General features: G+C 39.1%; 1 protein-coding gene across 7 annotated transcripts in view; it reads left to right on the top strand.

Moving 5' to 3' along the window:
• Nucleotides 1-15,420, top strand: part of MAP3K20 (mitogen-activated protein kinase kinase kinase 20) — a 169,260-nt gene that overhangs the window by 65,182 nt on the left and 88,658 nt on the right. For all 7 annotated transcript variants that reach the window (XM_086358599.1, XM_086358637.1, XM_086358581.1 and 4 more), the window contains one exon: nucleotides 13,452-13,539. In XM_086358599.1, coding sequence (XP_086214725.1) covers nucleotides 13,452-13,539 — 88 coding nt within the window. The remainder of the gene's footprint in view (nucleotides 1-13,451; nucleotides 13,540-15,420) is intronic.

Below are 15,420 nucleotides of genomic sequence, written 5' to 3' on the forward strand. Positions count from 1 at the left end.
TTTCTCTGGTGTAGCGCATCCATAGTGATCTGAGACTGAAAAAGGCAAGAGCAGCTAAAGGCCATGAGTAGAGTCAAGGTTTATTGTAGGTAACTCATAAAGATTATCTTGTTTATTACTTAATATCATCATTGTCTGTCTTCCTCTCTAAATTGTAAGCTCTGTGAAGGCAATGGCTTTGCTATCTGGTCCATCACTCTCCTCAGCCCCGAAAAAATAGTGCCTGGCACATAAATACTCAGTAAATATTTGTTGAGTGAACAGAAAATGAAGAAGGGAGGAAATTGGAGATACTCGAAATTACTGCTACAGCCTTTTAGCGTTCAATAAATGGAGATGTAAACAGAACTCATTGGATAAGATTGCTGAGGGTGCTCTTTAAAGAAAGCTGACCTAAGAGAATGCCTTTATACACTTTCCTCTTTCCTGCCGCCTCAAGTGTGAATATAATGGCTTAGAACCTCAGGAGTTACCTTGAGGATGTAAACTGGTGCGAAGGACGGTGAGGCAGACTGTATTAATAATTGTGGAGCTTCCATATTGGGCTTCCTGCAGCCCTCATATTTTGAGACAATATGAACTACTTGTTTAACTACTGTTATTTTGGATCTCTCTTTCTTGCAATAGAAAGAAGCCACAATGGGGCTTCTCTTGTGGCTCAGCTTTAAAGAATCCACCTACAATGTAGGAGACCTGGGTTCGATCCCTGGGTTGGGAAGATCCCCTGGAGAAGGGAAAGGCTACCCACTCCAGTATTCTGGCCTGGAGAATCCCATGGACTATACAGTCCATGGACAAACAGTCGGACACAACTGAGCGACTTTCACTTTCTTTCAGTAGAACCAGTTGATTAGAGAGGGAAAACTGAAAGGAATTAAGGGACTAGAGACCTTGATAAGATAACTGAAGAGCAGGCTTAAGGTGAATAAGGCTAAAAGGTTAAGGTAAAAAAGGGCCTTCTGAGTTTGAGATGGGTGGGTAATAGAAAGATCTAAGGGATGGTCATGAACTGCTAAAGCAGAATGCTAGTGAAGGCTGCTGGAGGAGAAAAAGTGAAGGAGAGAGTATCTTTGTGCACAGAGAAGTAACCAAGAGATAACCCTTCGATTAGACCAGTGTTTCTTTGAGTTTTCTGATGGGCCACCAGGGACCATCTATGGACCCTGGACTCTTATCTTGAATAGTCCAGTTTGAGATACAATACAAAATACTATTTTATTGTATGGCTTCACTGTCAAAATGATTTAAGGCAGCTAATAAAAATACAAATTATGAGATTTAAAAATTAAAATAGGAAAATGGGGCAAAGGGAAAATCTGGTATAAAAAAAAAACAAAACCAAAATGGAAACAAAAATGAAAATAGTATGATAAAAACACACTCATGAGGTTCTTTATTCTTTCTAGATATAGGCAACAAATTTGTGCCTAAGCTTTCTAGCAATCAACTTGAGAAATGTAACATGATAGGTTGTTGAGCAATGGGGATTAAAAACCAACCAGTTCAGGAAAATCACAAATATTCCTTTTACTAAGACCAGATAGATTCTAGGGATTACATCTGATAGAGGGCCTGAAGAACTATGGATGGAGGTTTGTAACATTGTACAGGAGGTGGTAATCAGAATTATCCCCAAGAAAAAGAAATGCAAAAAGGCAAAATGGTTGTCTGAGGAGGCCTTACAAATAGCTGAGAAAAGAAGAGACATAAAAGGCAAAGGAGAAAAGGAAAACATATATCCATCTGAATGCAGAGTTCCAAAGAATAGCAAGGAGAGATAAGAAAGCCTTCCTCAGTGATCAGTGCAAAGAAATAGAAGAAATCAATAGAATGGGAAAGACTAGAGATCTCTTGAAGAAAATTAGAAATACCAAGGGAACATTTCATGCAAAGATGGGCACAATAAAGGACAGAAACGGTATGGACCTAACAGAAGCAGAAGATATTAAAAAGAGGTGGCAAGAATACACAAAAGAACTATACAAAAAAGATCTTCATGACCCAGATAACCACAATGGTGTGATCACTGACCTAGAGCCAGACATCCTGGAATGCAAAGTCAAGGGGGCTTTAGGAAGCATCATTACAGACAAAGCTAGTGGAAGTGATGGAATCCCAGCTGAACTATTTCAAATCCTCAAAGATGATGCTGTGAAAGTGCTGCACTCAATATGCCAGCAAATATGGAGAACTCAGCAGTGGCCACAGGACTGGAAAAGGTCAGTTTTCATTCCAATCCCAAAGGAAGGCAATGCCAAAGAATGTTCAAACTATTGCATAATTGCACTCATCTCAGATGCTAGCAAAGTAATGCTCAAAGTTCTCCAAGTGAGGCTTCAACAGACTGGTACCAAATTGGGAAAGGAGTATGTCAAGGCTATATATTGTCACCCTGCTTATTTAACTTATATGCAGAGTACATCATGCAAAATGCTGGGCTGGATGAAGCATAAGCTGGAATCAAGATTGCCAGGAGAAATATCAATAACCTCAGATGTGGAGATGACACCACCCTTATGGCAGAAAGCAAAGAGGAACCAAAGAGCTTCCTGGTGAAAGTGAAAGAGGACAGTAAAAAAGCTGGCTTAAAACTCAATGTTCAAAAAACGAAGATCATGGCATCTGGTCCCATCACTTCATGGCAAATAGATGGGTAAACAATGGAAACAGTGAGAGACTTTATTTTCTTGGGCTCCAAAATCACTGCAGATGGTGACTGCAACCATTAAATTAAAAGATGCTTGCTTCTTGGAAGGAAGGCTATGACCAACCTAGACAGCATATTAAAAAGCCGAGATGTTACTTTGCCAACAAAGGTCCGTCTAGTCAAAGCTATGGTTTTTCCAGTGGTCATGTATGGATGTGAGAGTTGGGCTATAAAGAAAACTGAGTGCTGAAGAATTGATGCTTTTGAACTGTGGTGTTGGAGAAGACTCTTGAGAGTCTCTTGGACAGCAAGGAGATCAAGCCAGTCAGTCCTAAAGGTGGAAGGACTGATGCTGAAGCTGAAGCTCCAGTACTTTAGCCACCTGATGCTAAGGGCTGACTCATTAGAAAAGACCCTGATGCTGGGAAAGATTGAAGGTGGGAGAAGGGGAAGACAAAGGATGAGATAATTGGATGGCATCACCGACCTGATTGACATGAGTTTGAGCAAGCTCTGGAAGTTGGAGATAGACAGGGAAGCCTGGCGTGCTGCAGTCCATGGAGTCGCAAAGAGTCAGACACAATTGAGTGACTTAACTGAACTGAAGATGATTATACTTAAATTATAACTTTATATGATTGAACCTAAAAACATAAAAAATTGTCTTTTGGATCGGAGGAATATAAAGATGTTTTTGAAGAGAGCCATAGTAACCAAGTTTACACAGTACCTCAATACTGGGCTGAAAAGTGAATACATTCAGTCAGGTGGCTCTACCAGTTACTTGAGTATGTTTTTAGAATGATTGGTATTTTTGCATAAATTTAGGTAAAATAACTCCTAAAAATTGAAAAATAAGACATGTCAAGAAAATTGATAAGAATTAGAGTTTTTGACTTGTTTAGTCACTAAGTCATATCCAACTCTTTGCAACCCCATGGACTGCATGCAGCATGCCATCTCCTCTGTCCTCCACTGTCTCCCAAACTTTTCTCTAATTCATGTCCATTGAGTTGGTGATGCTATCTAACCATCTCATCCTCTGCCACCCCCTTCCCCTTTTGCCTTCAATCTTTCCCCAGCATCAGGGTCTTTTCCAATGAGTCAGCTCTTTGCATCAGGGCCACAGTATTGCAGCTTCAGCTTCAGCATGAGTCCTTTGAATGAATATTCAGGATTGATTTCCTTTAGGATTGATTGGTTTGATCTCCTTGCTGTCCAAGGAACTCTCCAGCTATTCAGAGTCTTCTCCACCAACACAGTTCAAAGGCATCAATTCTTCAGCATTCAGCCTTTTTGATGGTTCAACTCTTGCATCTGTACATGACTACTGGCAAAACCATTGCTTTGACTATAGGGACCCTTGTTGGCAAAGTGATGTCTCTGCTTTTTAATATGCTGTCTAGATTTGTCATTGCTTTCCTTCCAAGGAGCAAGGGTGTTTTAATTTCATGGCTGCAGTCACATCCGTGGTGATTTTGGAGCCCAAGAAAATAAAATCTGTCGCTTTTTCTACTTTTTCCCCTTCTGTTTACAATGAAGTGATGAGACCAGATGCCATGATCTTAGTTTTCTGAATGTTGAGTTTTAAGACAGCTTTTTCATTCTCCTCTTTCACCATCAAGAAGCTCTTTAGTTCTTCTTCACTTTTTGCCATTAGAATGGTATCATCTGCATGTCTGAGGATGTTGATATTTCTCCTGGCAGTCTTGATTCCAGCTTGTGATTCATCCAGCTTTAGGCTTCAGTTCACTTCAGTTCAGTTCAGTCGCTCGGTCGTGTCTGACTCTTTGCAACCCCATGAACCGCAGCACGCCAGGCCTCCCTGTCCGTCACTAACTGCCAGAGTCTAGGCTTAGGAAAACCTATAATGTAGTGTAATATGAAAATTAGCCTTCAGATGTTATCTTTTACTCTCTCTAATGAACACAAAGAAGGACTTAGATTTCAGCATGAAGGTTAGTGACAAGAAAGATTGTGGTGGTGATGGTGGTGATGGTTATTAATATGGGAGAGTTTGCCTAAATGGAGGCTATCTCTTCTTTAAACCTTTAAGGGAGAAATCATCTTAAGAGTCTGTGATTCCAGGTTATTTTTTTACCATATATTTGTTGGGGTTTGGTGCTTTTTTGTCACTCAATAGTCTGACAGATATCACACACATGCCTTTGTCATTAATTATTGTTTGAGTATGCTGACAGAACCCAGAAATAGTGAAATCATTAAATGGAAGAATCCAGGTATTCAAGATGCTGTCTAATTGGAGTCTACAAGATGTGAAAGGACTTTTCAGACTATTTAAAAATTAAGTTTGCCTGAATTCTTCTAAATGATTTTGCAGATTTCTATAATAAATGTAGCAAACATTTCTCTAATGGGATATAAATAATCAAACTCTGTTGCACTGTAGAGTAATATTATAAAGCACTTAACTAATCAGATTGTGAGAGTTGCTCAAAATTCCTAACCATGTAATTTTTGCATAGAGAGAGGGTGCTTCATGCTGTGCAATTAACTGGTTTTATTAACTATAAATTTGGTCGTTTCTTGCTGGCCTGATGGCCTAGTGAGAATTAGATCTTGGTTCTTGACTTGATCTTGCCCAGTTGAGTGTCAGGAAGGCTTGGAAATCTTACAGTGGAGGTAGTGGCTGAGGCCCTAAGCGGAGTTGATGAAGAGTTGTTTCTCACGTTTCTGTAACTAACTAGAGAGTTTTGGTATTTTTTTAGGTCTATTATAATTTTAAGATGTTCTATAAACTAATATCCCATTCTGTATTCAAATTAGGTTTGTAAAGTAAAGTGGGAGGGTTTAGTGATTATAAACAGAACTTTGACATAAGACAATCTGTGTTAAAAACATGGCTTTGCCATTTTTTGTGCTCTTAGGCAAGTTTTAAAATTTCTCTGCAATAGTAGAAGGCTCTGACTTATGATTTGCTTTGAGGCTTTAAAAGGTCAGTCTACCAATTGCATATATCATCACCAGACAGAATGATGTTTGCATTACTCACCTTTCTGAAATTTGATTATTTTCATCAGGTTCTTTAACTACCTGTTCCATTTCTTCCTTTAATTTCTTCATAGTACATATATTTAAAATACAGATAAATAAATACCTCTGCTCAAAAAAAGCATGCAAGTGTTTTAGAATTATATTTATATAATATTTTGGTTCTCTAAATTAATCTGGGCTTCCCTGGTAGCTCAGACAGTAAAGAATTCACCTACGATGTGGGAGACCTGGGTTTAATCCCTGGATTGGGAAGATCCTCTGGAGGAGGGCATGGCAACCCACCCCAGTATTCTGGCCTGGAGAACTCCATGGACAGAAGAGCCTGGTGGGCTTTGATTAATCTAAGCCATTAAATAACATTAGCAAATGTGTTCACAGCAAATATAAAATACTTCAGAATAAAAAAGCAAGATCACAAAATGAAATAAAAACAAATGGATGGTAACTACCCTGTTGGTCCAGAGATTAGGAATTCTCCTGCCAGTGCAGGGGACATGGGTTCGATCCCTGGTCCAGGAAGAATCCCACATGCCGTGGAGCAACTAAGCCCGTGAGCCACAACTACTGACCCCACAAGCCTGGAGCCTGTGCTCCGCAACAAGAGAAGCCACTGCAACGGAAAGTCCATGCACCACAGCTAAAGAGTAGCTGCTGTTCACCGCAATAGAGAAGCCCACACACAGCAATGAAGACCCAGTACAGCCAAAATACAAACAGAGGAGCTTCTGTAGTGGTTGAGTGGCTAAGATTCCCAACGCAGAAGGCCCAGTTTTGATCCCTGGTCAGGGAATGAGGTCCCCACATGCCGCAACTAAGACCGGGAGCAGCCAAATAAATAAAATATTTTGACAAAATATTAGAAGACTAATATAAAATATTATTTTTTAAAGCTGTCTATATGAATTGTTTGGCACAGTAGACACTCGGTGTGTACTAGCTGTTTTTGTATAGAAGTCTGCAAACTGGAATCTCTTTGAGCAAAGGCAGCTTTTGATAAAAAAAAGTATTTAGATGAAAGGACTCATATTTTTATTGTATTTTTTTAAAGGGGGTGGGTAAAGAATCCACCTGCAATACAGGGAATGCAGGAGATGTGGGTTCCATACCTGGGTGGGGAAGATCACCTGGAAAAGGGCATGGGAACCCACTCCAGCATTCTTGCCAGGAGAATCCCATGGACAGAAGAGCCTGGAGCGTAGAGTCCATCGGGTCACACAAAAAGTCAGACACAACTGAGCAACTGAGCACAACACAGCTCAGATAAACGTGGAAAGTCAAATATGATAAATACATGAAGCTAACTAAGACAATTATGAAAGTGGAATTATGAAAGTGGAATCCAACGTGGAAGAAATCTGATCTCTGCTCATAAGCTTGACTTGACTCTGAATGATAAACTGGTTAAAAAGGAAAAGGAAGACCTTCAGAGAAAGAAATTATCATTGGTTAAATACCTGGAATTTCTAGATACTCGGGTAGGATTTCTGTTCTCCCTTAAGGAGATTGGAGCCCAGAGAGTTTAAATCGCTTCCCCTAAGTCACTCAGCTTATAGGAGGCATAGCCAAGACTCCTGCCTCCAGCCTGTTTGACTCCAGAGGGTATCCTAATACACCACAGTTAATGACCTCAGTTCAGTTTATCACATATCTATTGCGGATCCACTCTGAGTAAAGCAACTGTTAGAAATACATCAAGTTAGGTGTATTTTTTTGTTTTGTTTGTTTGTTTTTTATAGAAATGGATAGAAATTTAAAGCATGAAGGAATCTGGAAGATAATTTTGTCCAGCAAAAAATAATTTTCTAGGAGGAAACAAGGTTCAGAGTAACCAGGTGGCTCCAGGGCCATCCATTTTGGAATTAGAATTTAAATTTCCACTGACCTAGTTTTGATTACATTATATTGTGTTTTATTATTTTTTTAAAAGCCTAGCCCTTCATTAATTCATACTTCAAGTCTTATTCAAGTGCTTTCTTTGGGGAGGTTTTCTGTGTAATTTTAGCCCCAAGTGATCTCTTTGACCAAGTTATATAAGTTGTTTAGTGGAAAATTGAGTGCTTGAATGTGCTTTTGTTATCCAAACTGAATACAGGTTTACAATATATCTGACTTTTTCATGTCATCACAGTGACCTTCTGTTGTTGAGCATGAAGAATCTAAAATCTCTCAGTCTTTTATACCTTGGGATATCTCTTACATCCCTGTCCTTAAATCTTCAGTATTTATTTCATTCAGTTTTAGCCAGCCTTCCATCCTGCCAGGTTAGTCTGTCCTTAGTTGGGTATATACTTAACTGGAGAGCAGCCTGATCCCTGGAACGGAGCCCAGGCAGCTGTCCTGGTAGCTGCACGTGGTAAGTCTCCTGCAACCCACCAGGAAAACCATTGAGCAATAAAGACTTCCCAGCACCAGTGACGTTTGTAATGCATCCTGCATGACTCCATCTCGGCTGTTCACGAAGACTGAGCAGAATGATTAGTTTATTTTTCCTTCTTAGTATTTCTAGCCATTTTTCTTCCAAAGAAACGTCTTCATGACATCATACGTCATGAGGAATATAGGCTGTATTATATTATGGAACCTGAATTCAGTTCGTTTATCCTTCTTTATTTCCCTGAATACCTAAAGGGCAGCATTTGAAAGAAAACCTACAGAGCTGAGAGATTTGCTGCTTGTCGTGTGCCTGTGTTATTGAATGGGTCTCATTAAGCCTAAAAGTGACTCAAAGAGCACGACCTGGGTAGGACTCTGGTGATTCAATACAGAATTGAAAATCATCCTCGCCTATTTTTAATGTTGTTCTATAGCACTGAGTTTTTAGAAGTGGGAGCTGGTTTTCCATCTTGTGAGAATTAAGTTTTTATTTTAGGAAAATGCCCCTAAAATAGTATTCTTGGAGTAAAAATGTAATGAAGTAAACAGCTTTTTTTTTTTTTGACACTGGTTCTTGTCATCTGACACGTGTAAATCTTCTGATTACTTAGAGAGTGCATTCTGCCTCAATTATCTTTATAATCAGAGCCTGAAACAGAACAGAATGTCTACCTACTTCTTGCCTTTTCAGGCAAGATGTTTTGACCTTATACACTACTGTTTTAGGGTTTTGGGGGTTTTTTTTGGCTGCACTGAGTCTTCATTGTGCCATGGGCTTGCTCTTGTGGTATAAGGGCTTCTCATTGTGGTGGTTTTTCTTGTTGCAGAGCACAGGCTCTAGAGCTCGGGTCAGTAATTATGGCTCACAGACTTAGTTGTTCCATGGCTTGTGGGATCTTCCCAGACCAGGGATCAAACCTGGGTCCCCTGCATTGGCTGGAGATTTCTTAACCACTGGTCCACCAGAGAAGTCCCTGTTTTTGGAGTTTTTAAATCAAGTATTTCCCCTTGTGCCTTACATTCTACTGCTAAGTACAATAGCTCTGAGCTCTGTGGGGATAATGGTAAGAGGTATGCTGTACTGAGAAGACCAAGGGCATTGTCTTTTCAAACCCATCCTGTTCTTTAGAAGCCTGGTTCAGTTGTAGAGTTTCGTGATGTTGGCCCAAGCCTAGGAAGAGGGCTGTCTTAGTCCATTCAGGATGCTGTAACAGAATACTGAAGATAGGATGACTTATAAACAACCAACACACTCATAAGTTCTGGAGGTTGGGAAGTCCGAGATCAAGTTGTTAGCAGAGTCCATTTCTGGTGAGAACCTACTTCCTGATTCACAGTTGGCCATCTTTGTGTGGTGTCCTCATGTGGCAGAAGGAGGGGGCGAGGGAGCTCTTTTATAAGGGTGCTGATTCCATTCATGAGGCTCTACCCTCATCATCTTTTACCGGTCCCACCTCCTTATACTATCGCTTTGGGGATCAGGTTTCAACATATGGATTTTAGGGGAACACATTCAGCCTATGCAAAAAGCGTGTGTGAAATGTAGCCCCACTACTAAGAATCAGGGCTCCATTTTTCAGTGTGTGGTAGAGGAGTGTCTGCTACAGTGGGTATGGTGTGGGGAAGGTGTGGACTCGATAAGAAGCTGGCTTACTTGCAGAGGTGATTTGGAAATATAAATGATACAATGCCTTGGGTAGAAAGCTGGAAGCAGAAGGTTTAAGATTAAGCAAGCTTCTCCACTCTATATCTGAAAAAGTTGAATAAGGGCATGCTTGGAGAATAGACAAGCAAGGAAGGGCTCTCAAGAAATTTTGCCCATTTGATTGTCATGGACTGCAAGAGGCAACTTGTAGCTATCCAAGGCTTTATCCTGAAAGCTCACATCAACAAAGGGCTCGTGAACACAAATTTCAATGTGGCTTCTACTGTAGTTGTATAATTGATTGCCTGGCATTCTTATGAAATAATAGCCTGAAGTAACCCTTATGCATGTAAAAGAACAGAATGAATATTGAAGCAAATCCACACCCACAGGCACTTTACTCTTCTCACTGCCCTGTTCAGAGTAAACATTTACCTTACATGAACTCTTACCACGGCAGTTATTTAAACACACTTAATATCATTATTGTCAAATACAATTTGTTCATCCACCCTTCAAATGCTGTTGAGCTTCTGCTGTATAAAGCATGTGATCTTTCGCCCTCGTGTGGTTTTATACTAGACAAGGTGCAAGTCAAGCAAGGCTTCTCTGAAGAGCTACGAGAACAAATGTCAGAAGGGAGAGGAAGACCATTTAATAAAACACTGAACCAGAGTCTGAGTAGGTATACTCAGTGTCCAGACTTTTGTCTCACGGCCTCTCAGAGTTTATGGACTTCTTCAGCAATAACCCAGGAGATGTTTGTTCTGGTTGCATGTCAGGAGAAACTCATAGCTCAGAGTAACTAAACTAGTCCGTATATACCTAGGGTAGTTCTGGGGAGGTAAGTAAAGAATTTTACCTCTTTCTGATCCAATCCTAGGGAAAATCAAAATTTCCATGCAAAACAATATTTTAAATGTTATATTTATATGCTCTAGTCATACATATTATGGATAACATGCATGTACTGTTTTTTCCAATTAAAAATTATAGAGGCTATTGTAAAGAATTTGGGAAATATGTGGAAATTTTAAATCAGTTATGATTCTTTTTACTACCTAGTGTGTGTTCAATTTCTTCTGTCATGTCTGATTCTTTGCAACCGTATGGACTGTAGCCCACTGGGCTCCTCTGTCCATGGAATTCTTTAGGCAAGAATACTGGAGTGGGTTGCCATGCCCTCCTGCAAGGGATCTTCCCCACCCAGGGACTGAACCCACATCTCCTGCATTGCAGGCAGATTCTTTACCCACTGAGCCACCTGAGAAGCCCTTTGCTACCTAGAGATAAACACAAATAATATAGTTTATTTCCTCCCCATCTCCTTCCTTTTATGTGTAATTTTAATTTTTTTTTAAATGTGGGCTCTTATCTTCTTAAATTTGGGGGAATGGCTATTCCCCTTTAAATTATTGGGGAATGGCTACGCACTCCAGTATTCTTGCCTGGAGAATCCCATGCACAGAGGAGCCTGGCCGGCTACATAGTCCATGGGGTCACAAAGAGTCAGACATGACTGAGTGACTTATACTTTCACTTTCTGTATTTTCTAAGTACGTCCATGTTTCTGCAAATGACAATATTTTGTTCTTTTTATGGCTGAGTAATATTCCATTGTAGTTATGTACCAAATCTTCTTAGTTTTAATAGTATAAAAAATATTTAAATATTTTGGCACAATAGAGCATTATTTTAGCCTTCATCGTTAATATGTTTCCTTTTTAACATAAAACTGAACTTTTTCAAGCCACTAATCCATTATTTTGATGTGTAAGCCATTTGCTAGAGTATCCCAGAATTTAAATCTGGAAAACAATGGGGAAACAACAACTGAAGGAAAAATTATTTGCTGCATACTTACTTCAGCAATTTCCATTGATGAACTATTGACAAGCAGGTGCCTATAGAGGCAAATCTCTATAATACATCCACCTGCATTCAGATACCGGCTACTATAAGCACAGGCTTTAATAATTCAATCAGTCCCAGGTATTTCTGTTGGAGCTTGTTTGAATTGCTAACAGGTATCATGATTTCCATTTATTGCAAATATCACTTATTTATTTAATCTATCTCTACTTATTATTAGCCCCTTTCCATGAAACTCATACAACATTCTAAAGTAGCATGTTGTTTTCGAGATGTTAAATCAAATTCTTAGTTCATTAAATTGGAACCTAAAGCCTTATTCCATAAAAACATCTTTTGCTTGCAAATCATACTGCAAGAGTTTTTCATAACTGTAAAAAATTAAAACATGAGCACAACAAAGGAATACAAGATAATAGTTGTTCTGTTATTAGCATATACCTACTCAAGACCATTTAGACATGCTTACCAATACCTGAAAAGATAAATTCTCTCTCCAAGATATAATTTGTTAGTATCTTAAATGTAAGCATGAAAGCTAGCTGAAACACTGAAAATTCCATGTCATGCTGAATTATAAAATCATTGTCCAAGGATTCAGAATATTCTTGTATTTATTCTTATTGATGAAAACATTTTTAATGGCTTCGAGATTTAGATGTTCTGAAGAATATATCAAAATGTGCCAAAGGATAACACTCCCTGATTTTGACCAATACTGGTTCCAACATTAATGTGTCCTCACATTGAACTCTCATGCTTTACTCACAAAGAGTTGATCTGCCACTGAAAAACAGAGGGCTTATGATTTCCAAACTTCACATGAACTCTATTTTTACAACAAAGATCATTTATGCTGATTTAGAAATAGAGTTGCCATATGGATGAATAATTGTATTTATTGTCCAATTAGTGTATTTTCTTTCTACTTGGAAAACTAAATTATGAGAACGTTGTTTGATGAATACAGAATCTCTACACACAGTGAACACTCAGTAATTGTTAAGGAATTATTTCTATAGCCCCCTTCAACACTTACTAAAACAAATTGTCAAATCAACCTTGATAAAATGAATGTCTCATCCAGTCACTGATAACGCTCCTTTCTCTTGTTCCCATATTGACCCTGTGTCAACCCATAACCTCTGTTTTCTGTCTACTCAAACTACCTTCAAAGCAAGTTTCACACATTTTTAATGAAAAATCATCTGCTCCTGGGTGTCCCAGGTGGTGCTAGTAGTAACGAACCTGCCTGCCAGTGCGGGAGACATAAAGATGTAGGTTCAATTCCTGGGTCGGGAAGATCCTCTGGAGGAGGGCATGGCAACCAAGTCCAGTATTCTTGCCTGAAGAATCCCATGGACAGAGGGGTAAGAATACTGGAATGGGTAGCCATTCCCTTTTCCAGGGGATCTTCCCAGGCTAGGGATCAAACCCAGGTCTCCTGAATTGCAGGCAGACTCTTTACTGTCTGAGCCAATTTTGTCATAACTGTTCTTCCAACCAATAGAAATTTAGTCGTGTTGCAGTCTGCCAGTGGGGATACTATGCAGAAAAAAAAAATCTGTTTGACTTTAAGGAAGAAGGCCTTTACTTAAATATGGCATCTCCCCTCTTTAATCATCCCCCTCTGCCGTCAGTCATGTTGGCTTTCTAGTAAGCACTTCTGCTGCTGCCAGTTCAACCCCATTTCTTTAAAAAATTTTTCAGAAACTTTCAATATAAATTCTTAATCTATCAAGAAGACTGTCAAAGACACTGTTTTATTAGTATCACATGCTTGTTGAACACATACACATCTTTGTAAAGTATGTAAAAGAAAATTGAATATAAAATCTATTTTATGAGACTTTCATAAATGTGAAATTTTATGCAATTTTGTATTTGATTTTTGTATAGGCAGAAATACTCAGCGTCCTCAGTCACAGAAACATCATCCAGTTTTATGGAGTAATTCTCGAACCTCCCAACTATGGTATTGTCACAGGTAGGAACTCCATTTGACTTTTTTCTTTCCCCATTTACCTGGCTTTAGATTCTTTAATATGCTCAAATGCTAATATTACCTTCTGACATGAATTGTGTGCGACTGTCAGATGTCACTTTTGTTGCTATAAAGCATTAATAAAACTGATTATATCAATATAATTAAGAATGGTGTTTCCACTTCTACCCATGTTTAATTGTGCTAATTATATCTGTGTAAATGCTATTTAAATGCACTCACAGCTGCAATACCAATATTTAAAGGTGCCGTTTAACTAAAATTTCATTTAATTAGTTGAAATGAGCGATGTTTTTTGTAACTCTGTGACCTTTTACAAATTAAGATTTCTTGAGCTACTCATGTTGTAATTCTTCACAAGGCATTTTAATTCCATTAGAGCATTCTTTCTTCAAGGTCTCTGATGTGAGAATAATATTTTTCAGGTTTGGTCATCTGGGTTAGTAATGACCTTGATCTAAATTATCGCATAATATGGAACAGCCATTTATAACTGATGGAAATACCCTTTCCAAAATCGAGCACACAGAAAATTTTGCCATATAAAAATACAGAAAGGCACCTATTTATATTACTTTATACTTCGGCCACCTCATGCGAAGAGTTGACTCATTGGATAAGACTCTGATGCTGGGAGGGATTGGGGGCAGGAGGAGAAGGGGATGACAGAGGATGAGATGGCCGGATGGCATCACCGACTCGATGGACATGAGTTTGAGTGAACTCCAGGAGTTGGTGATGGACCGGGAGACCTGGCGTGCTGCGGTTCAGGGGTTCGCAAAGAGTCAGACACGACTGAGCAACTGAACTGAACTGAACTGATACTCATAGTTATATAATCCAATAAACAGCTTCAGGTCTATGATAAGTATAGTGTTCAATTTTACAGTACATAACTTTGACCCAAGTTCTTTATCATGGCAGTTCTTTGACCAAAATAAAACAAACATGAAAACCTTAAAGGATCAGCCAGCCCTCTTTTCTTCTACTGTAGTGGTAAGAACTTGGATTGTCTTTATATATTGTCTTAAAATAACAACAAAATACCCCCAATAAAAAGGAGTGGATTAGGTACTTCCTGATAAATTATGTTATCTAATACTTAGAATAACCTATTTCACATAAGAAACTGAAACTCTAACTTAGGTACTTTTCCAAGATTACCCAACTAAATGGTAGAACCACAGTGGTGTAAATTTCTCAATTGGTTTTATACAGAATCTCCTCTTCTTGTACATAAGCTAGGTTCTGGAAGGCTATGAGCACACTTTAGATCCAATAGATGTGGAAGATTGAATGTACTGCTCCGTTTTACATAAGAGACTTGAGTATCCTCAACCAACCCCCCGCAGATAACTGAAGGATGGTAGTACATATGCGACTGAGTCAAGTGTGGAAGGTCAAATGGGTTGAGAATGATAGCACTTGCCTTGCCTCTTGAAATGAACACTGGTGTGGCAGACTTGTAAGTAAGGCAGGCACGAAAACTTGATCACCCAATCCAGCTAGCTCCCTCTTTTTAGAACCTCATTGTCTTTCTCAGATGTTGGAGTCCTGACGGGGAAACCTTGAATAGCTTGTACCTATTCAAATCATCTTGAGTGTACTTGTTAATAAAAAAGGTTGTTGCATCAGGCAGCTGTTGTCACTCGTACTGAGGACTTAAAAGAATAATTTAGCAGAGTGATGGAATGGAATGGGCATGAAGTCTTGTCTTGATTCTGCCAAAACTCCATAGATGGGTTCCTGATGATCTATGTCTCAATTTTCTCTTCGTGAGTGAAGGGACTAGAATTGATTATTTCTGGGTGAGACTGTGTATACGTGCACCCGTGCATGTGTGTTTGCCGAAACTTAACCATA

Source organism: Bos grunniens, chromosome 2, assembly GCF_055505025.1.
Source record: "Bos grunniens cultivar Pamir isolate PY7600 chromosome 2, Bosgru_T2T1.0, whole genome shotgun sequence".
NCBI classification, from domain to species: Eukaryota; Metazoa; Chordata; class Mammalia; order Artiodactyla; family Bovidae; genus Bos; species Bos grunniens.